This window comes from Gadus macrocephalus, chromosome 7 (genome assembly GCF_031168955.1).
Source record: "Gadus macrocephalus chromosome 7, ASM3116895v1".
NCBI lineage: Eukaryota > Metazoa > Chordata > Actinopteri > Gadiformes > Gadidae > Gadus > Gadus macrocephalus.
The window spans coordinates 21,102,948-21,129,744 of record NC_082388.1 but is presented as its reverse complement, the minus strand read 5'-3'; the positions used below and the strand labels follow the sequence as shown (position 1 = coordinate 21,129,744).

At 44.9% G+C, this 26,797-nt stretch overlaps 3 protein-coding genes and 1 non-coding gene across 4 annotated transcripts in view; 3 read left to right on the top strand and 1 right to left on the bottom strand.

Moving 5' to 3' along the window:
* Positions 1–3,450, top strand: part of ncor1 (nuclear receptor corepressor 1) — a 49,218-nt gene extending 45,768 nt beyond the window's left edge. The window contains exons 43-44 of the mRNA XM_060056491.1: positions 347–520; positions 835–3,450. Coding sequence (XP_059912474.1) covers positions 347–520; positions 835–1,067 — 407 coding nt within the window. The 3' untranslated portion in view covers positions 1,068–3,450. The remainder of the gene's footprint in view (positions 1–346; positions 521–834) is intronic.
* Positions 3,451–3,574: 124 nt separating this feature from the next.
* zswim7 (zinc finger, SWIM-type containing 7) lies at positions 3,575–15,627 on the top strand. Its single transcript, XM_060057325.1, has 5 exons — positions 3,575–3,968; positions 4,663–4,684; positions 5,683–5,785; positions 12,757–12,861; positions 15,094–15,627. The coding sequence occupies exons 1-5, from the start codon at positions 3,893–3,895 to the stop codon at positions 15,205–15,207; spliced, it is 420 nt and encodes a 139-aa protein (XP_059913308.1). The 5' UTR covers positions 3,575–3,892; the 3' UTR covers positions 15,208–15,627.
* trnat-ugu (transfer RNA threonine (anticodon UGU)) lies at positions 6,587–6,659 on the top strand. The gene has a single exon. It is a non-coding gene; the product is annotated as a tRNA-Thr (tRNA).
* Positions 15,617–26,257, bottom strand: adora2b (adenosine A2b receptor). The gene is made up of 3 exons (XM_060057324.1): positions 25,900–26,257; positions 25,288–25,754; positions 15,617–18,464 (listed from the first exon to the last, which is right to left on the bottom strand). Exons 2-3 carry the CDS (start codon positions 25,611–25,613, stop codon positions 17,696–17,698), a joined length of 1,095 nt encoding a protein of 364 aa, XP_059913307.1. The 5' UTR covers positions 25,614–25,754; positions 25,900–26,257; the 3' UTR covers positions 15,617–17,695.
* Between the last annotated feature and the right edge of the window lie 540 nt (positions 26,258–26,797).

Sequence of the window (26,797 nt, the reverse complement as noted above, 5' to 3'; positions counted from 1 at the left end):
ACTTCCATCATGAATCTCCTTAGAGGGGCCAAATGATAGTTTGTAGTAGTCAGGTTGCTAACTGTAGCTGCCTTCAGAGACGGTCACATCATTTAAGTTCATTAGAATAGTTTAAGATTGATAAGAGTAAGAGTGTTTTGGATAATTTAAATATATCATTACATATTATTTACTGTTCTCAGCATTTTCTTTTAATTTGAAATATGGGTACAAGCTGACCTGCTTAAGGATTGTTTAGCGGAACTATTGTTTGGGGGGTTGTGGACATTTATTGGCGACGCACCAGCTTTGGAGCCAGCTGCGCTCTGCTCTGCTGAACGCTGCTCTCCGTGCCCCGACCACACAGGTAAGCAGAAACCGCAGAGCAAGGCGGCGAGCCGGAAGTCCAAGTCGCCCAACCTAGGCCAGGGCTACGCCGGGGCGGAGCGGCCATCCTCCGTGTCCTCCGTCCACTCCGAGGGCGACTACACCCGCCAGGCCGCCGCCGGCTGGCCCTGGGAGGACCGGCCCTCGTCCACAGGTAAGAGACAGCTATCATGCTTTTTCGATTTTCATGACCTATAAACGTTGTAATAATGAGTTATAGTCATGTTTAACCATACAAAAGTGTCAAATAAGGACCTACATGCATTTAGACGTATTCCCTGCTGACCGTCTGGGGTGCCTGTGCAGAGCGCTAAACACTAGGGACGCCGGTCGCCATTCACCGGGCTCATTTGCTGCATGTCCTCCACTCTCTCTCCTATACCGGCCTCTCTATCTCACTCTCGCTCTAGCTCACAAAAAATACAACAATGTTAACAAATGAACTCCTCTCCTCCTGCTCTGCTCCAGGCTCCATGCAGTTCCCCTACAACCCACTGACCATGCGCATGCCGCCCACCTCCATCGCCTCTCCGGCCATCCAGAGCCAGCAGCAGCAGCAGCTGGCTCCACCGCCCCCTGCTGGCCCCACGGCGCAACAGCAGCAGCAGCAGCAGCAGCAGCAGCAGCAGCAGCAGAGGGTGTGGGAGCGGGAGCCTCTGCTGTCAGAGCAGTACGAGACGCTGTCGGACAGCGACGACTGAGCGGGCCTCCAACCGCCCACCTCCCCCCCCCCCCTCCTCCCTCTCCCCAACTGAAACGCCCAGGAAACCCAGTGGAACCGGGGAGCGAGCGAGAGAGAGAGAGAGAGCTTATCCTGCCCACCTTCCCCTCACCTCCACTCTCTAGATCTGGCCTCACTCACTGGTGAGTGCGGCCACTGACCGCAAGGGGATGGCATCCGATGTTGTTTATTTTTTTCTGGGTCCGATGGCGCCCCCTGGTGACAGCTGTCAGGAATAGCAGCTGTGGCTCGTTACCCGGCCAGGTCTTTTCAGGACAGACTCTGTTTTTTTTCTGTGAGCACTGGCAAAGCCAGGCAGAGGAGGAGGGGATGATGGGGAGTAGGGGGTAACTAAGAGGATTTTATGAGTAACAAAATAAAGATGAAGAACTTATGTAAAAACAAAAAAAATTAAAATGGAGAAAAGGAAATGACACAAGAGACAATTTCTGAATTTTTTGTTTGATTTCTGTAAAGATACACCTTGTCTTTTGAGAAAATCATTGTATGTAAATAGTCAGCTTTTTGCAGTGTTTTTTCGTAACTTGATTTCTTATTTTAATGTTGCTTTTTAAAATTGATCCACTTTAAAATGGGGAAGAGGAGAAGGAGGAGGAGCATCGCAGTCTTTTTGGTATCACAGACGGTCTCCCTCTTGAAACATCTTCCACCCCCTCTTCTCACACACACACACACACATACAGACACACATTAACACATGCACACACACAACGCGTTTCCTCTTGTGATGCATCGAGGGAGAGGTGGACCTGAGGGATATACTTGATCGTGCGTGTGGAGCACAGAGACGCGCTGGCCCCCTGCCCACCAAAAACCGCCAGATTCTCAACATCTTGTACATTAGTGAAACATACAGATACACACCGGACACACTTACATTTCACTACAACATCTGGGACAATTCATTGAAAGAACCGACCTGTAAAGTCAACTTGTGTTACCCACTTTGCAGTCAGGGAAACTATCTTTGGTGCGAGTTAGAAACACTGGTGTCAAGAGTATGAAAAGTGAAAGTCAATGATAAGCTTAATATTGCCGACAGTGATATTCTTGAAGACAACTTCTTGGGCCCTGCATTGATCTGAATTATGAACGTGAGCTGACGTTGTCTATGTTTTGGGTTTTTTATAACATGAAGCAGTAAAGTCTCCCACTATTGCACAAATTGGATGCTCTCTGAAACGTAGTCAACGTGAAAATAGTGCAAGAGAAGAAATCTATTTTTTTCTTTTTTCCTTCGTGAGAGGGTATGCCATCCCTGGCGGCTTGAAAAACAAGGCAGCTTTAATAAATTTTCTCAGAGATATACATTGGTGTTTATTGATATTTGTACGTTCCTTTTCTTTTATGTAGTCCCCCCTTTTTTTATACTGTCAAGACAGTCATCTGAAACTGAACTCGGTATTATCTTTCCGTTGGACAAAAAAATTAAACTAACCAAACGTGAAAAAGGTCGCTGCACCGTTGCACTTTTTTGTTTTGCATTGGGGCTTTTTGTCAACAAAAGGCCATACTACCTGTTGTGTAACTTATTTAGCCTCCGCCACAGGAGCTTACTGAGGTGTGCTTTAAATATCCCTACGCGGCTCGCTAGAGAGACGGATATTTGGACTTCCGGCCTTCTCTATAAGTAGCTGGTGCTTCATATCTTTCTTTTTCTCCAGTAGGAAACTTGCTTCACGGTCTCGATTAGTGTATGGTCCCTTCTTTTATTAAACTTTTTTTTCCGGGAGTTGCTGTCGTTGTCATTTTTAATACCCTTGTCACCTTAATCTCTTCTCTGGATCCTGGGTTGATAGCATTTTAACCCCCCCCCCCATCCACAAGCATGAAGCTTTCAAGTATTAACGCTAGGTCATAATTTATAATGGCAGTTACGCTCCTTTCTGGTTAAGCCTCTTTTTTTGTCAAATATGTGAAATCCTACCGTGTTATATTATAGACAACCAATCTGCTCTAAACTTTATCCTTTTTTTTCGTTCTCGTCATGATTTTGAATTCTAGCCCCCCCCCCCCCCCCCCGTTATATGATTTTCCACATCAATGTATTTCATCCCGTATTGACGGGGTGTTATGTGTTTACAATGGCAATGACGAAAATAAAGTTTACAAACTTGAATCTTAAAAAGACAAAAAAATAAATGAAGCCGAAACTAAATTGAAGCGTCTTTTCAGCTCACAATCAAACACGCAGTGGTGACTTTCTGAAATTGAGACTTGAAATAACCCATGTATCCTATGATGTTGAAATGCAATGTTCGTATCGCACAATGTCTCTTGGTAGTCTATTACAAGAATTCAGACCAATCAAATAAAGTGGATCACTTCTCCACCTCTGAAAATGGTCTCTGTTATTCAATTCACATACATACATAAATACACCCTATTCAGTATTTTACTCAAGTATCTTAGGTAGGTTACTTGTATGTGCCTCCTAAATGATTGGCAAAAGTATTAACTTGCTATTTATCTTAGTTTGAGTATTTAACCTATACTATTCCCCTTTTTTTAATGGAGGGTGCAAATTATGCCGTTGTCCTGATGCGAGGCCTGCCGAAGCAAAAAAAAATGAAAGTTTGCACCATTACATACACCAATATCCTGAATTTAAGCCCCCAAAACGTAATCTATACTTTTGCAACGTAAGACCAAACTTTTATTATGACATTTCGATCGTGCCTCAGGCTTTTACTTTGGAATAAAATGTAGACAGGAAACGTCGTAATATACGAGCCGCCTATTGGTCAAGATACCGCAAGTAAATCTGAAGAGTTCCTGTAAGCAATGCGCTCTTTTTTACCTGCAGTGGCTGAACAGTTATTTAAAGACATTCAGAAAATATATGAAGAAAAGTCACAAAGTAAGGACAGTACTGTTTAGTGTCTTAAATAGCCAACTAATACGTCCTATTACTAACGTTATAATGGTAACGTAGCGTTTACCGTAACATTTTGATGTTAGCGTGTCACTCTTGGTAACCTCAACCTAAACGTTACAAACTCGAAGCTAAAAGGCTAGACACTTACCAAAACGTTAATTCTTCAGATACATTTAAAATCCTATCAACGGTCAGAGAACTGCGACGTAAATGTCATAACCATAACTTCAGTAGTTTATTTAGGTAGCGAAAGATCAGTTAAGCGTCTGAGATGTACCAGTAGGGGGTGCTGCAGTAGAGGAGATTGAACCATGGCTTACAACTGGATAATTTAACTCCAATTGAGATGATTGCCATATATTCGATAAGGATTCAGATGTTGTTTTTCACATAAATTAACATCTTGACTTAGAATAAATTGCCATGGTACAATTATTATGTCCTTATAGTTATTTATTTACAGTTATTTGATGTAGATCATGTGTCCATGATTAATGACTTGGGTCTCAGCAAAATCTGTGACTCAACTTCTTGTTTGTATAATGTAAAACATCCCATTACTACCAGAATGGTGATCTGCATGCTTTTGGTCTCAACCTATGTAATTGTGAAAAAACAATCTGCCATTGTTAACAAAGGTGTTTTACATTATTTTTCTCTCGTCTTTACCTTGCAGTACCTGATGACCTATTGATTGCGTAAGTATCAGTGCTCACAGTACTGGGTGTGTATTCTTAGCTGCACTTGTGTAAGTATAGTCGCAGGGGTTGTTAATACGGCTTCTGGTAATGCGTTATCCCACAAGTAATGTGTTTAGTTTGCACTTGCACTAATCTGTTTTTTTGCTTGGACGGAAGACCACTGAGGTCTGGATGGCAGATTGATTAAAAAAACAACAACCTTGTCCATGTCCATGGATGGGCTGACTTGTTCGCTGACCAGCATGATTTGATTCTTTTTTTACCAGCTCAGTGTTGACACAGTGACAATCCAAAGACACAATGCAATGGCAGTGCACCACGCTATTGTCCTTTTGTCAAGACATTTCCTGCAGAACTGCATGCGTGGTTGTGTGACTAGGGAGGCACAGTATTGCTCCACGTGTAGATCAACATGACCACTTCCTGTCTGTGAGGCAGGATGACTTTCGTTTGAGGGATGACCTTGAGTGTCGCTCTCACATCGGCGTTTCCACTTTTACCACCACTTTTTCTAGACCACATATTTGTTCCCTTGGAACCGAACCGTGGTCCGAGATTAGTCTAGACTGGTTTCACTTTACAGTCTTGTTTGTGACATAGATGACTAGTATCATAGATGACTAGGTTACTCAGTGACACTTTTATCCAAAGCCGCTTTAAAGTTTATTTCTTTATTAATCACTATAAGTCAGCGCTAGTAGCTAAAAATCTAAGTGAGGCAACTTGATCAAGGATGCCTGCAGGTAGACTGTAGACTGAAGTGGCGTGACCACAATAACACCCTTACCCCAAGTCAATCCTGCACATTCTTGGTAAACTAATCAGTTTTATTTATTGAATTATGCGTTGTGCCTCCCGTCTTATTTCAAACTATTTATTCAAGTGATAAGGATTGTACATAATACCATTCAATTGCATGGCAAGATCATTATGGTGGCAGTGTAAACTATCCAGATGAATATGTTCTCCTGATGCTCACCTCCACTTTCTTTCAGGCTTAAGTTTGTCTTTGGCTCTTGTGCGCTGCAGGCGCTGGACCTAGTGGACAAGCACTCGGTCACCTGTCTGTCCTCACCCAGTGGACGCAAAGTGTACCAGGTCGGCATTGTTTTTTTCACCCACATTAGATAATACACTAGTTTCCCTGTATGTCTCTGTGTCTTTGCCGGAATGTAGCTCAGTACATTTGCTTAGGTTCTGTACTCGGGTAGAAATCTGAGGTTCTTGTACTTCTTTAGTCTGCTTATCTTATACTTGTACTCCACTACATCTCACAGGCAAATATTGTACTTTTTACTCTACTATGTCTGACCTCTTTATTAACAAGTTATTTTGCAGATTATGAATAACAATAAAAAATATAACCAATTTTGTAATCACATTATAATTTCAATGAAGCTTTATAAATCTATCAATAAAGCCCAGGATACATTAATCCAACTTTGTATTGAATAATATAATTTATATTTTGAAATAGGCCATTCTGCATAATGAGTAGCCTTCTTTCACTTTTGGTACTTTAATAATATTTGATGCTTATACTTTTGTACTTTTATGCAAGCAACATTTTCCATGCAGGACTTTTACCTATAAGTATTTCTACAGGGAGGTATTACTACTTTTGCTTTAATAAAAGATCTGTGTTCCACCACTGGTTTCTGCAACTCTCAGCTTATATTGGGTCAGGGAGAGTTGGACGGATCTATTGATCTACCAAGGCAACACAAAGATAGGATTCTTGTATCTATGAGTTGACTGTACTGTATTTCATAAGAAATAGGATTAAATGCAGAACTAGCTGTGACCAGACTGTTAACTCCTCCGCCTGCTGGTGTTGCACTGTTGGCCTCTTGGTTCTGCACTTTGTTTAAGGTGTGTCCAAACAGACTAGGCAACCAAGGCTCCATAGCTCAGAGGTTAGAGCACTGGTCTTGTAAACCAGGGGTCGTGAGTTCAATTCTCGCTGGGGCCTACTGCCATCTTTATCCAAAATAGTTAAATATTAGTGCCCAGTGCCTAATTTGTATTATTAAAAAAAAAAAAAAAAAAAAATGAAGGCGATGTTACCAGTATTCAAGTCTCATTTACCATATATCTTCAAGTAGTTGATAACTATTTAAATGCATATTCTGTGCCTTTTCTTAGATAACGTACTAATGAGGTTAGTTATTTAACAAACTAGTTAAGGCTAGCATTTGCTATCTCACGTGTCTGCATGATTATCACTATTGTATGTAGTACTGTTCAAAATTCCAAATAAATGGGATAGGCACTGTATAATGACGAATACATTGCATACCTTGCTAGAATTAATAGCATGGGGTTGTTGATGTTAGTCTCATATCAACCCATATCACTGTTTCATTTCTTACTCCACCAAGACTAGCCTGAGGCGATGTCTGTGGTTATCTAAAACGAAAGTAAACTCCAATCTGACTATTGAAACAGATCTTTGTGTGAAAAAAAATACTGAAAGAAAACTTCTCAATTTTTTTTCTAATTTCTCACTTCTCTCAATTGAAGGTCATTAGGCTTTCATAGACACTGTATCAGTCCACAGGGACTCATTGTCATTCTGACTCACATTTCCTTCTTTTCATTTTCATCTCAATAAAAGCCCTAAATAATGAGCCTACATTCGGGCCGGAGCTCTCCTTTGGGTTTGGATACAATTCAGTCATACCTTTGTTAATTGTTCCTTATATCCCTAGGCTGAAATGGTATTTGGGGTCCACCGGCATTCATTGGAAATGAATTCAAAAAAGTTTATTTAAAGATTGTATCCGTTTTGTCAACCCTGATGTGAACCCACCTTTGCCCAATTCAAGATGTTTGTGTTCCCTTTTCCAAAAGATACAGTGTCATGTTGAAAATGTTCTGGTTTATTGTGTATTTGTTTGTTGGATTGTTTAAACTGAGTTAGCATTTAAATTATGCAACTATTATGAATCCTAATGTCCATTGGGGCTGTGAATCTGGCTGTTTGCCTTGTTGCCTGCTTCCCATTGGGATCCTTCCACCTTCCTGGTCATAGTTCTCAGGGTTTTCTGGTTAAAAGCCCGCTTCTTCAAGCTTAGGCAAATAGCCAGCAACAATAAAAGTTAAAAGAAGACATGTAGTTTTGTTGAATGCAGTTCCTGAGAAAACATAGAAGCAGAAACAGGAACATGAAGAATCTATTTCAATGATGATGAGCAGCTGTTGAGAAACGTTTAGTAACAAACGTCTTTCCTGTAAATTGTGCTCTAACGGTAGAAGAAATCAATGCATACACTTGACACAAGGTTATCGTCCTTCTGTCTCTGATTCCCCATTTTTACCATTTAATAGCTGCTTTAGTCAAATAAGTCCTTATAAATTCCTCTTTAATGAAGAAAAATGTAATGAGTAATAGATAAGTAACTGGGAGCCGGTCATTATGGCGAGTAAAATCCAGACAGGGTGTAGCAAGACCCCAAATATTTCACAATATTGTCGCTGCACATTATTCTAACTTGACTCACAATTAATTTGATTGATCAAGAAAGTTGTTATGCTACAAATGTAATTCTTATCAATAGCAACGGTCTGTTATCTATGGCAGCGGACAGCTATTCAGAAATGAAAGACGGTAGAATGTCTTTATCGACCAAGCAGAATGGAGGTTTTCAACCAGATAAGGACAGATAAATGTCATTCCACCTTGATTTCTGGCATTTAGGTACTCATGTTAGTCGGTTGTAGTGTTATTATTTTATCAAAAAAAAAAAGTGAAGAATCCCATATTTAGACGCAGAAACAAAATCATTGGTCTCTAACTCTGGACCTGTCAGTGATGGCTTTAAGTCCAAACATTACAAGTTGCTGTGTATGTCATGAGGGAGGTCTTACACGGATGGTGCTGTAGTTAAAGTAGTCTTTGAGCAGACCTCTCTAGAATATAGAATATCAATTGAAACAGAAATATGTCTCTGTACAGTAGGTCTCTTAAGGTGGTCAAACGTGTTTTATGTGACCCTGCCTGTTTGCCTTGTTGACACAATATGTGTCAGTTGTTTTATATGCAATGTAGCTTTAACTGGGGCCCTGTCCAACCAATGCTCTGTGGTTTATGAAGTTAGAATAACAACTTGTGTTGTTATGTGTCAGCACACTATGGTCAATGGCTTTCCAACGTTGGTTATTTTTGTGATCGATTGTTATATTTATTCTTTATATAAAGTGAATGACAAAGTGAAAACAGGTACCCATTTTCTGCTTCACCCATCCCTTTATCTTGTGAGGAAGCTAGATTGCAAGATCGAGGTGCAATTGAGGACGAACCAAAGTGGTTCGGGCCAATCGGCGTCCTATGAGAAACGTCGTGATAAACAGATGGTTCATCCAATCACAAGCCCACATCCAAACGGTTCCCAAAGAGGTCACCCATCCTGCTGGTGAGCTGTATCTGTACCGGTGTGGAACGTAGCTTCCAGATAGAGCGGCCTGTGGGTGCACACCACGTGTACGTGCTGTACTCAGTGGTATCGTCACGTACCGAGACACAGAGAGGGTTGGCAGAGAACTCTCTGGGGTTTTGTGGGTTCCTCATCTTCTTTCTTAATCAGATTCTTTAGAAAACATAGAAGCAGAAACAGGAACATGAAGAATCTGTTTCCGTGATGATGAGCGGCTGTTCTGAAACCTGACGTATAGTAACAAACGTCTTTCCTACGAATTGTGTTGTTACAGTAAGAAGTATTCAATTGCACACATGGGACACAGTTATTTATCTTCCTTCTGTCTCTGATTCCCCATTTGACTTTATTTTTTTACTATTTAATAGCCGCTTTAGTTAAATAAGTCCTTATGAATTCCTCTTTAATGAAGAAAAATGTAGGTTATTTTGGCGAGAAAAACCCAGGCAGGGTGAAGCAAGACCCCAAACATTTCCTAATATCGACGCTGTACCTTATCCTCCTTTGACACACAATATCTCAGCAATTCATTTGATTGATTTAGAAGATTGTTACGCTACAAATTGAACTGTATCCATAGTAGCAGTCCGTTATCTATGGCAGCGGACAGCTATTCAGAAATGAAAGACGGTAGAATGCCATAATCGACCAAGCAGAATGGAGGTTTTCAACCAGATAAGGACAGATAAATGTCATTCCACCTTGATTTCTGGCGTTAAGGTTCTCATGTTAGTCGCTTGTGTTTTATTTTTTTAATCTAAAAAATAGATGTGAAGAATCCCATATTTAGACACAGAAACGAAATCATTGGTCTCTAACTCTGGACCTGTCAGTGATGGCTTTAAGTCCAAACATTACAAGTTGCTGTGTAAGTCATGAGGGAGGTCTTACACGGGTGGTGCTGTAGTTAAAGTAGTCTTTGAGCAGACCTCTCTAGAATATAGAATATCAATTGAAACAGAAATATGTCTCTGTACAGTAGGTCTCTTAAGGTGGTCAAACGTGTTTTATGTGACCCTGCCTGTTTGCCTTGTTGACACAATATGTGTCAGTTGTAAATGTGTCAGCACACTATGGTCACTGGCTTTCCAACGTTGGTTATTTTTGTGATCGATTGTTATTGTTATTGTTCTTTATATAAAGTGAATGACAAAGTGAAAACATGTTCTACATTTTCTGCACGTATATAAGCCTGGGTCAAATGTACCTTTTAGAAATGTATCTTTTGGCCTACCAGATCAGGAAAATGGTTTGAATAGTAAATGATGGACCCTGTATATAAGTAATCATTATTAATGTATGAAGGAAGTAGTTACTTAAATGTCTTTGCTTCACCCATCCCTTTATCTTGTGAGGAAGCTAGATTGCAAGATCGAGGTGCAATTGAGGACGAACCAAAGTGGTTCGGGCCAATCGGCGTCCTATGAGAAACGTCGTGATAAACAGATGGTTCATCCAATCACAAGCCCACATCCAAACGGTTCCCAAAGAGGTCACCCATCCTGCTGGTGAGCTGTATCTGTACCGGTGTGGAACGTAGCTTCCAGATAGAGTGGCCTGTGGGTGCACACCACGTGTACGTGCTGTACTCAGGCACAGATAGAGTTGACTCTTCTGGGGCTTTGTGGGTTCCTCATCTTATCAATAGCAGGGGCTTCCTGATGAGTCAGAGGGCAGGGCCTTACTGGCATCGCGGTCTGCTCTGCCTTTGCATGTTGTGCTAGGCCAGTCTCAGCACCTGGTCCTGGGTTCCTCTGCTGATATGTCGTCTGCTGTTTGCTTTGGACCAGCCCCAGTGTTGTGAGCCATCACTTTCTCATGCGGTCAGGGCTCTCTGGTGGAACGTCATGAAGAGGAATACATGAAGAAGATGAACGACTTTGGCTATTTACTGCTCGTAGTTTTATGTAGGACGATTAGTTTGTTGTTTTTCCCAGTGATTTTTTTCTGGGCAGTTTTTGCTGATTTTGACTATAAATCAAATTGACAGTACAAATCGAGTTTATATATGATTAACATGTTAGTATGATGAGGATGTCGGGTCAAAATGTGGTATGTTGGAGATATTAAACGGATGAACCTATTATTTATCCTCTAACATTACAATGAGCCGCGTCGTCTTCTCAGCCTACTCCTCTTCTCAAGAAGGAAATCTTGCAAACCAAAGGGTACAGTCACACTTCCGTTACAACCGAGTCACAAATTAAGATAAGACTTGTTATGAATAACACCAGTCTCTATTTTCCCCTTGTTTTTTGTTTGAAAGAAACGAGCAAAACATTGATAAGAGTGACCAGCTGAATCCGGCGTCGGGCGCTTGTTATGAGGACAGCGGGCGGGTTGGAATGCAAATCGAAGTTCACATTGTACCCGTTTGTAAAAACGTGTTTAGGACAACTGTATTGTGAAAACGGCCTGCCTCAGCAAATTGCATACAAGTCGGATCAAATATTTATGCATGCTTCCATCAACAACGGAGGCGACGTAATCCGGCCAACAACTTCCCATGTCAATTCATATTTCTCCCCCCCCCCCCCCTGAGAACCAGAGTCGTGGCTACCGGAGGCCACTGCCCAGGCCTGGGCCCGCTCAGAGAGGCCCTGTGGTCACTCATACCATTCATCCATTTATTGATTTATTTGTTTTCAACTTTGCAGCGACCGGGCAAGGCCACTTGATTAACAGTGCTCGCTGGGGATCCCTCCCGCGGTCGTTGGGGTTTCGTCGAGGTCCCACAGGGAGGGGAGCAAAGCACCAGCCAGCTGGTGCCGTCGCATCCCAAATAGGCCGCCGCGTGTGGCATGTGACTCTGCCATGAACACAAAGGGGAGCCGAAAATGTGAGCTGGTTCTCAATGCGTCCGGTGCTCTTGAGGCTGGCTGGCGTCCCTGGCTTGGGCCTCTGTGCTGGGGCTTGTACCTGGTTCCCACTGGTGATCACGATCTCAGACCGCCCTTTCTTTGTGGCACGGCGAAGAAGGCTTCGTGTGTAATGGGGTGCTCTTCGTGACTTATTTAACGTTGAAGCGTCACACAGGACAAATGAGATGTTTTACTTGGGAAGGTCACAGGCGAAGGTGATGTAGAGGGGGCTCGGGGGAACAATGGAGCAGGGACGGGGAGGCATTAGTTACATCACTGTGCGGAGGAGCTCCTCTGACATGCTCTCCCATGTGTCTCACGTCACCGCTGCCCCCAGCCCCCCCCCCCCCCCCCCCCCGCCAAGAACGGGAGCCCAGCTCGGGCGGGAGGCTGTCAGCGGAGGGCTCATTAGTCCCGCTCGGCTGGACTTGTTTAAAAAATGCATCCCGCCTGTCCAAGGTCGTTAATTATCCCAGCGGAGGACGGGGAGGCCAACCCATCACCTTCAGCCGGTCAGGGGACAGGTGTGTGTTTAGATCCAGGCACTCCCTCATCTATTGGTTTTCAAGAGCGGGGAACTGGTGGTTGTTTTCACAAGCCCCAGAAGCCGGGATGGCCAACGGATTTGCGAGTTTTAAATTTGAGCGCATTCGCCCAATTTAAATGTGCTTTGCATGAATCAGCGCTTCTACACGCCTGACTCTCCCTGTGGTTGGGGGATGAGGTGGCCTGGATAGAGACCACTGACGGCCTGTTTGTTCACACCGCTCAGGTGACGGGCGGCTCGGGTCGGCTGTACACCTGCTTCACCTCCTGCCACTACTGCCCATGTCCCGCCTTCGCTTACGCGGTGCTCCGCAGGAACGACGGCCTTCTGGTGAGCTCTGATGGGACAGACCGACACACACACACACACACACACACACACACACACACACACACACACACACACACACACACACACACACACACACAGCTGCCCCAACGCTGTATGCATGCTCTATGCATTGATCCAACCATCACACACACACACACACACACACACACACACACACACACACACACACACACACACACACACACACACACACACACACACACACACACACACACACACACACACACACACACACACAGCTGCCCCAAAGCTGTGTGCATGCTCTATGCATTGATCCAACCATCACACACACACACACACACACACACACACACACACACACACACAGCTGCCCCAAAGCTGTGTGCATGCTCTATGCATTGATCCAACCATCACACACACACACACACACACACACACACACACACACACACACACACACACACACACACACACACACACACACACACACACACACACACACAGCTGCCCCAACGCAATAGTTAACGTCTTTAGCCACATTTCCGAGGAAGCCTGCGTTTTGGGTCGTGGGGTTATCTTAGGAAAGGGAGGGTACGCGTGCTAAGGCATGTCGACCGGGATGTCGACCCGGGAGAAACCTCGGTGCCGTGGGAGTCCTGTTGTTGTCTGGCTGGCCCAGGTTGTCTCCAGCCAGCCCACGGCAAAGCTGAAAAAACACGGCTGTGCTTCCCCGAACACGACCGCGCCCTCCCGACCACGGGCGATCGGGACGACCGGCCGTTCCCCCCCCCCCCCCCCCCCCCCCCCCGGGGGAGGCAGGATGCTGGCTGGAAGAGCCACACATCAGCACCCCCCTCTCCGTGCACGGAGAGGGGGTCGCTGATGTGTGGCTCCTGGCCGCGCACCAGCCATGCGCCCCCGCCAAATAGTGCTCCACAACAACAGGGGTTATAAAAGAAAGCCCACTGCATTGCATTCCTGGGCTTCGTTTATGCTATGCGCTGCGAGCTAAGTTTAGCCTAGCGCCCCCCCCCCCCAGTGAGTTAGCAAGCGTGGTGGGTCTGTGTTGATTCTCTGAGGATTTTTTAACGACTGTCGAGTACGATGAGATGCTCAGAGAAGTACATTCACACGGCTCCGGCAGGGCACGTGCTTTATATATATATATAAATATATATATAGAGAGGGGATTTCTTCGACGCATAAATCTTCTAGAATATACTTTATGAGCGGCGTCTTGCTTCGCCACACTGCTGTGTGTATCAAAACAACGATGGTCTATTTGGAGCTATGTCACTCACAGGGGGGGGGGCACGTTCAGGTTGAATGGGGACTTCCAAAGGTGGGAATGGAGTTGAAGGGGTGATATTCTGCCCCCAGGTGAGAGTGGGATAAGCAACTACATGCCATTTGGAAATCTGCCTTTTCCTACCAGCCTACCCAGTGGACTGTAGACAATTAGCTTATCTATCCATCATCATCCTTACAACTAGGTTAACCATCTACCAAAAAAAAAAAAACGTCACTAAAGCACAGGCGAAGGCTGATTTCCAAACGGCTTGTAATGGCTTATCACACTCACACCTGGTGGCAGAAATAATATCGTCCCTTTTAAGCATTGCTGGTTAATCATAAGGGGGCACGGTGGTAAGCCATCTAACACATAGAACTAAATCTCCCTCTGTTACTTGAGTAAACATGCTAATACACACCCACGCACACATAACACAGGATGGCCCCAGAACACATTGACGGTATCACAACAAAGCTTCTAAAAACATATTTCACCCAGAACGGTAAATTTACTGCATTTACATAGCGCTTAGGTTTAGGCCTCTTTGGCGGTGACCTTTCCTCGTTGCCAGACAACCTCCTCCACTGCCTGAACTACTGCCTTTCAACATCCAACGCCTTTGGTGCCTTCATTTGACTGTGACCACGACTGTCGCCTACGCTCAATCATCCCATGCATTTACCGAAACCCTGTATCTGTAGATCAACACAGCACTCACTCTATAGGCCACACACACACACACACACACACGCGTCTTTCACATTTGCATATTAGACTGGCTGGCATCAGCCATACAATGTATCCTTCTCACCAACCAGTCAACAGACATTAGAATATAAAGCGGATGATCAACATGTGATTTGGACAGATGGGAGACTCCACCGTGTGTTTAATTAAGCCCTTTCCGTCCGTCTGTCTGGTGACTGTCTGTCTGTCAATCTGTTGGCCCCGCCCAGTGCAAGCACCTCCTAGGCGTCTACCTGAGCCAGGCGACGGGGCTGACCCAGCAGGAGAGCGTCTCTGACAAGCACATCACCACCGTAATGGCTGGGGGGGCCGCTGCCTCCTGACCCACCTGAACCCCCACCTGAACCCCCACCTGAACCCCCATTCCAACCCCCCCCCCCCCCCACACGAAGCCCCGTGTCCCTACCCCCGCAGCCCACCATGTGAATGATCGGGACACGCACCGACGCACACACCTGGGTGACACCCAGGAGCAGGGCGCTAATCTGAGGTTCCTGCTCGCTGAAGGACTCCAGATGGGTTTTCTGGAACAGTTCCTCGTCGGGTTCTGGTTAAATAAACAGCTGGGACGTTTGATTTCACTGGGCTCCTGAGTCAGCTGCTCCTTGTGGAAATAACATGTTTTTCCCTTGTACTTGCTAAAGCACCTTGTTAATGCACAACAATTTCAATGTAACCTTGTTTCTTTTTATATATACATGTACATTTCCTTGACAATAAAGAATGCTGTGGAACAATATAAACATCGCCTTTATTAACAAAATAATTCACCTTACATACAGCTTGTATATTTTAAATAGCAGTATTGTTTTACAGTTGTGGTTTTGTTCAGAGAACAGCGCGCGACCTCAGTGGATCTTCCTGACTAGGAATGACGAAGTGGCAACACATGGACACAAAAGGCAGGAATGTTAGTGTTGATGGGCCTTTTCCTCTCTGTCGGAATTTGGGATTGTAAGAGAGACCACACTCCCGTCGATAGCTAGAAAGGTGTAGTTTCTTACTAGTGGATATTACAGAAGATGCTGACATGACACTGCACGGTTTAGCCGACTCTGTTGGAATGTACTAGAATGTCGACACACGCCTTTGTTGTTTTTAGCCCTTGTTTATGATAATGGGGTTTTTAGAAGTGATGCAATCGAGTAGTAAAAATCCAGAAGCTCCTGTGAGTCACCAACAAAGAACACCATAACGAGAACAAAGAAGCAAGAAATGGGTCGCTTGGGGGAAACTGAAGATTTCTATGTTTTGAAACCTTTTACATTTAGGGCAGTTAGATGTAAAAGGTAGTAGTGATGCGCAAGATAAGCCCGGTTACGAAGTGAACCTGCACTATGGCATCCCTTTATTACAATCATTGGCATGTGGGGTTCAAATTAGCGCATGACCTCTTGTAAAACTAATTAGTTAATTTTCTTACAATTGTAATTTCATTCCGGGAATAAAGAGAAAATCACTGAACCATTTCAAATAATTTGCGGGTACAAATGAAGGCCCGGTATGCCCCCCCTCCTTCCTGAATACCCAGTGGAGGGAAAGACTGGGCCTTTACAATAACCCAGTTCACTATTAAGGGTCAGGAAGTGGTTTCAGTTGGCACGCTTTTTGGGCCTGTTCCACAAAGGTTGCACTCTTCCTGTTGCACAAATAGGTAACCAATGTGGTCCCTGATGTGTGTGCGAGGGAGAGATAGAGCGGCAGAGAGAAAGGGGGACTGCTCTGTTTGTTTCAATGATAACTTCACTGTTATTGACAGGATGAAGGTGGCAAAATGATTCCCACCACAATGTGTTGCAAGCTTCTCAGTGGACCGGCTGACAGCCAATGAGACTTTATTTGTAAAACTTCAATATATGTGTGTGTTTGGGTTGTCAACATAGTTGCTAAGGCGTGTCAGCAACCCAGAGAGACATTCATAGCGAACACATCAGAAGTGCTCTCGGTCGCTTTGAGCTTTGGGCGGGATGGAGTAACACTACTATTACGTATTGCCGTTTTTGGATATTCTGGTGTTCGCTAAAGTCTGACCAAAAACCTGGCACTTGGCATCTCGTTAGTGGACTAAATAGTTATCCTTTATGGCACAATCAGTTTTCCACTTCCTGAGGTTTGTTGTTTAAAAGTATTTTTTTGACATTATTGAACCCACAGGATAAGAGGTGTTCAAATCCTTCCCAGCCTGTCATATACCCTGTTCCTTCGTCATCCCTCACTGTCGGCTGTCGGCAGTCTTGAATGATAACTTGGCCTACAAACACCATACCCACAGCTGTTGGCAGCCTGTAGCTACAAGTCACGGTACTAGTCGTCTTTTATGACTGCTGTTTCTGAGATTTCTCAGTTTTAACCTTGATATTCTCAAGAATAGGACACTTCAATAAATAAATAACTAAATATGAGCACGTAAAAACACAACGCAAGACATCTTCACCGGCCCGGCCCATGTTAGAGGAGTGTGTTGTATCTTCAGTGGGAAACATGGGACTCAGCAGGAAGATTAGCAGTTAAGAACGTCGCAAAGTGGCAGATCCTTCTGGACCCGTTGTTTTTTCACAGCCCTGCAAATCCAGTTAGCTTCAACATGAAAAAAAAAATACATTTAAATCCTTCACAAAACAAAATCTAAACATTTCGCACACAGCTTCCTTCGCCGACTTGAAAGCCACTGCATAAATTAGTGTCCACATTTCAAGGCATATCCAAAAAAAAATCCACTCAACCTTCACATATCACACACTGTCTTGTTCTGTAAACATTTCCAACAACCTCACAGATAGTTGAACTCAAAACGATTGAACCACAGTAGAATCAACACGCGATGGAGCCGTCCTGTTGGCCCCCCTCCCCACCGGGGGCCCCGGAGCTCTGCACCTGGTCCCTATGCCGTTGGTTCCCGTTGGAGCTGCGATAGAGATCCTCCCTACGACACAGGATGTGACGAGACAGGATCTTGCGGAAGGTGTTCCGGAAGTCCTGGATACGGTACGCGTAGATGACGGGGTTGACGGCCGAGTTGGCGTGCGACAGGAGGATGGCCACGTACATCAAGATCTGCGGGCGATGCAGTTTGGGGAAGAACAGTTTCAGGCAGTTCAGCACGTGCACGGGCAGCCAGCACAGGGCAAACAGCCCCATGATGATGGAGAGCGACTTGGCCGCGCGGATCTCCCGCTGAAGCAGGGTGCGGTGGTGCTGGTGGCTGTCGCCGTTGCCCACGCACTTGAGCTCGATCTTGCGCATCTGCTTGCGGGCCACGGTGAAGATCTTCAGGTAGATGCCCAGCATGATGAGCAGCGGCAGCAGCACACACACAAAGAAGTTAAAGTAGACCATGTAGTGCATGTCCACCACGCTCTCAAAGAGGCACTCCAGCTCGCAGCTGCTCAGCAAGCCGCCGCCGCCGCCGCCGCCACCGGAGGGGGCACCTGCCCCGGAATGGTTGCCGGGGGGGGTAGAGTCACAGGACTCCTTCTTCTTGTTCCATTCCAGGAAGGGGATGAGGCCGATCACGAAGGACAGGATCCATAGGACGGCGATGATGACCCTGGCACGCTTCCCGGTCATCAACTCATTGTACCTGCAGAGGGACGTCTTGTTAGCATCTCATTCAGGGTATTCTAAGTGAAAAAATAGGTCATGTGTTTTATCCTGCCTGTCCTGCTTTATTTAAAAGGTGACATATGATACCCCCAGGTGTGAGTGGGATTGGCCGTTACAAGCCGTTTTGAAAATATGCCTCTTCTGACATCACAAGTATGCGTTGCTCAATTATCCAGCGCACATCTAGGTGGACACGCCCACTTGTGATGTCAGAAGAGGCATATTTTCAAAACGGCTCGTAACGGCTAATCACACTCTAATATAATAGGTATAATATGTCACCTTTAAAATTTGAGACAGACAATCAATATTTATTTATTTGCATTGAGCAGATGACATTTTAAACTACAGACACACAGACTTAGATGTGAAATATGTGGGCAGACTGATCAACATGATCAAGTGCCTGAAGTTGCTGTTGCAGACTTTTCTAGCATTGTGGCGACTTCGTAGCGTGATGGTATATCGGCAAACCGGTGGTGCATAACATGGGCCTATGGCCTTCCTCTAAAAATGTATGGGCAATGTGAAGACCCATTCATCCACTTAGAACCTCTGGAGCCATTCGCCTTCAGCCCTTGAACCCTACGTGGAGCACCCAGGGGCATCAACAAAGGGGGAAATCAATTAAGGTATAGGAAATCCCCTTAGGGCACGAGAAGCCTGAGGGCTGATGGCAAAATCGGACAATAATGCCGCTTTTCCACCGCACATGTAGCTCGACTCGACACGACTCGACACGACACGACTCGACACGGTAGCAACACGGGTGCTTTTCCACCGCAAATAGTACCTCCTGGACGTGGGCGGGGTCGGCTGCGCGAAAGGGCCGTGACGTATTTGTGTACGCGACGCAAACAACACATACGCAACCCACACATGGACAGAACCCACATAACAACAATGGAGGACATCGATCACATTACTATTATTAGCCGGCATGTTGAAGAAGTTGGAGAAGTGGAACATGTTGGCTGCGGCGCTGCTATGGATGTTACCAGCATGGTTGCCATGTCGCTCTCGTGACTTCGTCACACTCTCTGGCCAATCAGTCGCCGGCCGTCTGCCGACGTCACCTTTTAGCATCGGCTCAGCTCGCTTGGTACCTAGAGCGAGTAGGTACTAGAAAAAGCAGCCACTTCAGGTACCAGATACCATGGTACCGCGGTGGAAACGCAAAAAATGCGAGCTGAGTCGAGTCGTGTCGAGTCGTGTCGAGCTGGTACCATGCAGTGGAAAAGCGGCATAAGTCTCTGCGGTCTGTGCCTCTCAATGAGGATTTATCAATACCCTCAGATAGAGAAAAACCTCAGGCCCAGTCAGGCTTTTGACTCAGTCCGTCTATGCATTATCTGGAGATCCCCAGCTACTGAATCATCCGCAGACAGGGCTCAAGCTAGCAAATGGCAAAGCCCCCTTCAGTTCACACCCCCAGGCAGGCTGCCGGTGCAGTGTCCTTGTTAGGTAAGGGTTGAAATGTTGGGACTTTTTTTGTTAGCAGGAAGTGGTTGAGCTGCTTGAAGACGTTGTTAGAGTTCCATCCATGGTTTGTTTAACAGTCGCTGTCACGACACAATTACTAAACAGGATTTGCCAGTTAAATGACTAGTAGGGAAGTCTGTTCTTAATCATGAACCAGGTCTGATCTCTGATGGTGCCGCCCGTGGTTTGATGCAAATCGCACAACATGAAGGTTGCAATGGTCAATTATTCATTAGTGGCTTTGAGTACAACAGGTGTCGTAAATATTATATATGCAGCGGTTTGGCATGCCATGAGGTGAGGATAAAAATGGCCTCTGGAGCGTACACGCATCTCTGCTGATCGGACCAAAGGTCAGGGCTTAAGTGGGTGGAAGGCTGCAGGATGACCATTATGTGAGGGGTGAATTCAATAAAACCCATACATCTTATGTTAGGTTTTCAGTTTTGGATTCTCACTCTCAGTTGCACCGTTATTTTTTTCTCTCTGTCCTTTGTGTTCACTCTAACTTTTTATCTCTCTTCTTTTGTTTCTCTCAACTAGTTTCGTTATGTTGCTTGCCCCTCTCTCTCTCTCTCTCTCTCTCTCTCTCTCTCTCTCTCTCTCTCTCTCTCTCTCTCTCTCTCTCTCTCTCTCTCTCTCTCTCTCTCTCTCTCTCTCTCTCTCTCTCTCTCTCTCTCTCCCTCCCTCCCTCCCCCCTCGGTTTCTCTTCCTCTCCCCCCCAGCCCCATGTCTCTCTCTCACCCCGGCGGTGCCACGGTACCCTGTCTCTCTGGGGTCCCTGGCCCCAGCCCGGCTTTGGGGATTAGTTCTGGCATGACGGCAGCACGCTGGCATCTCCAGCTTTGTTGTGCTGTCTTCACTCGCTCCATTCTCCACACATCACCCCTCCACCCCCACCCCCAACCCCAGCTCCAACCCCACCACCCCCACCCCCTACTCCACCTCCACCTCCACCACCGCCGCTGCTGCTGCTGCAGCTGCTGCAACCTCCCAAAGACCTCCACCGACCGCAGCCAAGCATCCGCTTAGATTAAGGACCACCATTTTACGTAGCTTGAATGTTCACAAGCACAAACTCAGGCACACGCACTTATACACACACATAATAACACACGCATACACACGCACTAACAAACGGGTACAAATGAAGGCCCGGTATGCCCACACCCCACACACACACACACACACACACACACACACACACACACACACACACACACACACACACACACACACACACACACACACACACACACACACACACACACACACACACACACACACGAGGAAGTTTGTGTGCTCTTCTATTCATGGTTCCTTTTGTGCGTATGCTAAATACATTGTTGTGGCATTTTGCATGTGTTTTGAAACTGCAAACGTCATCAAAGACTGCTGTCAGATAAAAGGCCTGGATTGATTGTGATATGCCACAGTAGTACATCAATTGTTTCGTTAAACCATCTACATCAAACACACATCTCTTCAAAAAGCTGAAAATATGACTGAGGTGACTGTGTGTGTCCCTAATGTAGGCAAAGTTTATCTCCAACATTATGGATGAGCTGTACTCATACTGAACTTTTTAGAATGCATTCTCTCAACCGAAACCAAGGCTGGGCTCCTTGTAAATCCCAACCGATGAGCCAATGAACTTGGACAGAACTTGGTAAAGTCCCTCCAAGTCCCAGCAGTGAATCTCCATGTACTGGATACACCCAAAGTAAAACCAAGGCTCAAGATCATTTCCACTAAACACAAACCCCTATGGGCTGATCTAAAGAAGCTGGTGCCAGATGTTACACATTTCTCGGTTTCTTAAGTTGCCGCTGAGGTGAAGAAACGCAGAATGTGAGCGAGCAAGGTGAAACAAGCTTTGCAGAGGACCAAACTAACCAATCACACGTCCCCTATAGCACATACCTGTCATCTGTAAATGCTAGGGGTGTGACGAGATCTCGTGGCGAAACTCGACGATATTACCCGTTGTGTTAAAAATCTGTCTCGCGAGATTTGTGATATATCCAAACTTCTATTTGTCGCCTGTGGGGGCAGTAATGCGCCTTTGCTACATCTAGGCTGCCAGAACCTAAAGAAGGAGAAGGAAAAGAAGAGGAGGAGGAGAAGGAGGGGAAGCAGGGGAAGCATCGAAAGCAGCCATAAGCTGTGTTCGAAATCGTTCCCTATCACGGATATAGTGTACTATATAGGGTGCTCGCCATTTTGTAGTGGTGTTCGAATTCTCAATGGTTAATTTCATGCACTATATAGTGCACTTAAAATACCCAAAATTTGAGTGTACATACGATGTAGCCAGAGAATGTCTAATATGAGACGGGCTCTGATGTAGCCTACATGTTACTCCCGTCTACCACAATGCAATGCGGTCGTGTTTTTCCGGAGGAGAAGAAGAGGCTGAATAACCGCGAAAACGAATACATTTAATCAAAGTACATTTTGGGTAATTTGATTTGGTTTTGCACATAATATTGTTTGCACTTGAAAAAAAGAGAATTATTTAATTTAATTTATTTTAATTTAACTTTTATAAATTTTTGTTTTAGTTTCAATTTCATGCATGTAAAGAGTTATAATAAAACATTTCAAAATGCATGCGCGACTTGGTTAAATAAAAGTCTGTTGGTCCAGTCATATAATTTGTAATTGTAGATTTCTTAAAATCTCGTCTCGTCTCGTTCTCGTGAACCCAATATCGTGTCTCGTCTCGTCTCGTGAGCTGAGTATCGTCACACCCCTAAAATGCTTTGATCAATTATTCAGCTGGGCTGTTTTGTATTGCTGTGTTTTTTAAAAGGTTGAGTCCTGCACCCCGACCGGTGAGTCTCCTTGACCTAAATGCCTCCCTCCTTACTAACCCGCCTCTCTTTTTTCCAATCCCCCAAAAACCCCGCTGTAGTGACCACACTCTCACACATACACTTCTCGGATGAATCATAGCTCTGCTAGGGGGAGCCCACCACAGCCTCGCCTCTCGACCACCTGTTGGTGCCCCTGGGCAACCTCTATAGGTCTCAGCTTTCCCTAGCGTAGAACCAGCTTGTGGTTGTGTGGCAAATGTCTTCGACTCATCCTGAAAGAGAGGACGCCCTCCACCGAGTCAAAGCGGTGGAGCGTTGGGCGCACCAATGTGAGTGATTATTGTCGGGGCTGAAACTGGGTTGGAGCCAACAGGCAGTGTTGTGGCGGATATGATGTAGCTGCAGATGGAAACCCTCGTTAAATGCGGTCACGTCTAGTGTGAATGTCAACAGAATTCCAATGTGTTTCTGGTAAATGCAAGAAGCGTGATGCTGGTGTCGCTAGTTCTCTAGAAGCGTGTGGTAGGTCCCCTCCTCGTCGAGGTGTGAACGATGCTAACCTCTACTCTAACCATCCGTGAAAACCATACAATGTGAACAAGAATGATAGCCGGTTGTACATTAACATCGCATTCCATGGGATCGAGTGTGTTTTATGCATGAACACACACACACACACACACACACACACACACACACACACACACACACACACACACACACACACACACACACACACACACACACACACACACACGGTATGTTAGCCATGGGTTTTTAACACGATCTGGTCACACACATTGTTCTCATTACACATGCACATTAGATGCAGTAGGGTAAGAGTCTGGGTGCAGGGTAAACACTGAGATGTCACGTTGCTACAGAGAACAGGCTCAGGCGTTGGCAGTAAAAAGTTTGCAGAGTAGAAGGTAGACTCTGCTCTTGAGGTTCAGTTTGTTTACGTAAAGAAAAGATAGAGTCAAGCCTAGGAGACAGCTACCGCACTAGAAGTCAGAGGTTGTGTTTATTGAATGGCCCCATTATAACAAACCCCATATCAGCTTCAGTTGTTAAATGACATGCCTGCCCGGGCTGCATCTAACAACTTTTCTAGAAGTAATTAGGCATAATACTATATTATAATAAAGATGGCCACAAATTAACTTGGTAAGCCTACATGAGATATGTGATATGCAATAATTAATCCCAGTTTCATGGAAAATGATGCTCTACATTTGGACCAATCCTGTGCTGGGACCAGGGAACCAAGCCAAGGTGTTGCGCCTTGCCTTGCTTATGGGCAGGGTTTAGCTCGCACGATGGTGTGGTGTTGGAGGAAACCGGGGTGAATACGGGGAGAACACACAAACTCCACGCCCATTGAACCTTGTTTTGTGTGCTTACCACCGAGACGCCAGACGATTAATAAGATGAGATAGGAGAGATATAATAAGAGGGTCTTATTTGCCCAGCTGATATGGATCACCCCTGATGTTTCTATTGGCTGGTTTGAAAAGTAGAAATTACAATGTGTGAACAAGCTCTGGGTCACCACAGGGAATCTTTTTGGAGCCCTGGTGATCGATGAGGTGACGAACTGTGGTTAGATATTAATCTAGTGGCTTCCACTGTCTGTGGCGGAGGAGACAGTGACAGAGCTCTCCATCCCGTTGTTTAATGCCCTCGGTGACGAATGAAAACCTCGCCTGCCTTCCTCTCCTGAGTTATCGCTCAGTTGTTGATTAATTGAGGAACGCGTTTAAGAACGATTTGCCTACAACGAATCGTATGCATTTTATTCCCCTACTGTATAACTACTGTATAAGGATTATATATATTAGGCCTATTATAGATATAGGCCTATACAGGCCTATATCTACCTACCTACCTATTCGATTTAAAGAGCAAATAATGCCATTAAATAACATCATTAACGTTCGTAGCAATCACTCACGACACGTGAGTCTGCTCTCTGACACACACGCACAGACACACGCACAGACACAGACACAGACACAGACACAGACACAGACACACACACACACACACACACACACACACACACACACACACACACTCTAGCTCCGAGATATGATCTTGCATTGTTATCATGAAGTTTAACCACCCGAAAAATATGTAAGCTTCGCTATTTATATTTGCACAATCAAATGCTCAAGAATATAACAAATAGTCCGCCAATAAATTAAAGCATCATGAGCCTAGGGCTGATCATGGTCTTTCCCAGGCTGATCCTATTACATTTTTGTGAATTATCCAACGGAACAAATGTGTTTAAAACGGGGAGCTGCGGACCCCAATGCAAGGTTTTGTTGGACTATAGGCGCGCTAATAAGCGCTCCGCTGGGTGTTGCCTGACGATGACCATCAACCGGTGTTTGTTTTTTTTTTTTTTTACAGCTATTAGTTAACAAATCGGATTAAAGTGAGAAGCATACACATACAGGCATATAATGGAGAGTGAAAAAAAGAAATACTCACCGAAGAGAAATTTTGACGGCCAAATATCGATCAATGGCAATCGCAAGTAGGCTGAATATTGAGCTTTGGGTCAAAACTAACACAAAACACGCGAGGAAAAGACATCCGTAAAAGTCCAATTTGATGCCGATGCTGATGGTTATGGCGAAGGGGATGGCGAGGCAGCCCACAAGGATGTCTGCTACAGCCAGGGACACCAGAAAGTAGTTCGTGGCGTTTTTCAAAGTGGTGTTGATCGCGACAGCCCAGCACACCAATATGTTGCCTGCTACAGACAATATAGCGATGATTATTTCAATGACAATGTATGGGTACGCTGTACTCATCTCAGCAAGTGTGTAACAGGTCTATGGCTTGGCAAATGGCGAAGGAGAAACATGAGCACGGAGGACCTAGATCAAGAGGGGAGAAGTCTGCAGAGTACAATCCAGATATATTCCACCAGCATGCGTCTCGAAAACAGCCATCTGCAGAAAAACAAACGATCAAGTAAGTCATAAATCATACCTATTTCTTAACTACGAGATAATGATTTTACCACGATCCTCATAAGATTGACTTATTTTGAAATGCAGAATTCACAAAAATAATATAAATCATATTGTCGCTGACCTTAATTGACTTGGACAATTTTCTACATCCACATAACTCATTGGTCTCGTCTCGACAGCTGCTCGTCAGGTCGCGTCCGTCGCGCATGGAGTCTGTGGCTGAACTTCCCCCAGCACGAGTTTTCAAGTGAAGAAAACAAATCAATTACGCGGAGTGGCCACGCCCCCAGCCCAACCATCTCCTCACGTATTGAGGTGTGAGAAGAGGGACCATTTTCGCTGTCTCTCACCGTTTCCAAATGCGTAATTACGTACGGTAGATGAGGTCAAATTGGGTCCTTTGTTATTATTATTTTAACGACTAGGCTGTTTGAATCAGTAGGGACTCGGTTCCATATGGATCCTATCATTTTAAGATACTTCTCGCCACAAGCTATAGAATAGACTGTTCACATGAGACTTTGGATATGTTGGTACCCCGCTCCGCCGCGTTAGTAGATAAAAAATCTCTCTCTCTCTCTGGATTATATATATATATATATATATATATTAGAATAAAAGTAACCATAAAGGCTAACAATAAAAAGTTTTGAATTCCTTGTAAAGTGGCAAACATGGTGTTTAATTTTCCACCCCTTGTTCCAACACATAAAAGTTTTACTACTCTGGCCGTTTTAACAGGCACGGGGGAAAGCGAGTGAGACTCATGGGTCTGCTATAAGAAAATAGCAGGGACTCCACGGTGTTAACTAGGCCCTGCATGACGAATAGTTAGGAGACGGCAGGGGTCTTGAAACAAAACGCACAAATAAGGATTGGAATCATCGTTTATGGAAAAACTATAGGCTACATTCACACACTATTAAAACCACACGGAGAAAACAGATTGATCCAAAAAGAGTGTTTATTGGTCACTATATTCGTTCTTTCACCTGTGGAAATATAAAACTGCAAACATG

What these genes read in the sequence shown, in the direction of transcription:
- zswim7 (XM_060057325.1), top strand. Translation starts at nt 3,893, where the DNA reads ATGCGCTCTTTTTTACCTGCAGTGGCTGAACAGTTATTTAAAGACATT. An exon ending in CCTGATGACCTATTGATTGC is followed by an intron (nt 4,685 to 5,682) that starts GTAAGTATCAGT and finishes ACTTTCTTTCAG; the next exon opens with GCTTAAGTTTGTCTTTGGCT. An exon ending in GTGGACGCAAAGTGTACCAG is followed by an intron (nt 5,786 to 12,756) that starts GTCGGCATTGTT and finishes CACACCGCTCAG; the next exon opens with GTGACGGGCGGCTCGGGTCG.
- adora2b (XM_060057324.1), bottom strand. Translation starts at nt 25,613, where the DNA reads ATGAGTACAGCGTACCCATACATTGTCATTGAAATAATCATCGCTATA. An exon ending in GCCGTCAAAATTTCTCTTCG is followed by an intron (nt 18,465 to 25,287) that starts GTGAGTATTTCT and finishes GTCCCTCTGCAG; the next exon opens with GTACAATGAGTTGATGACCG.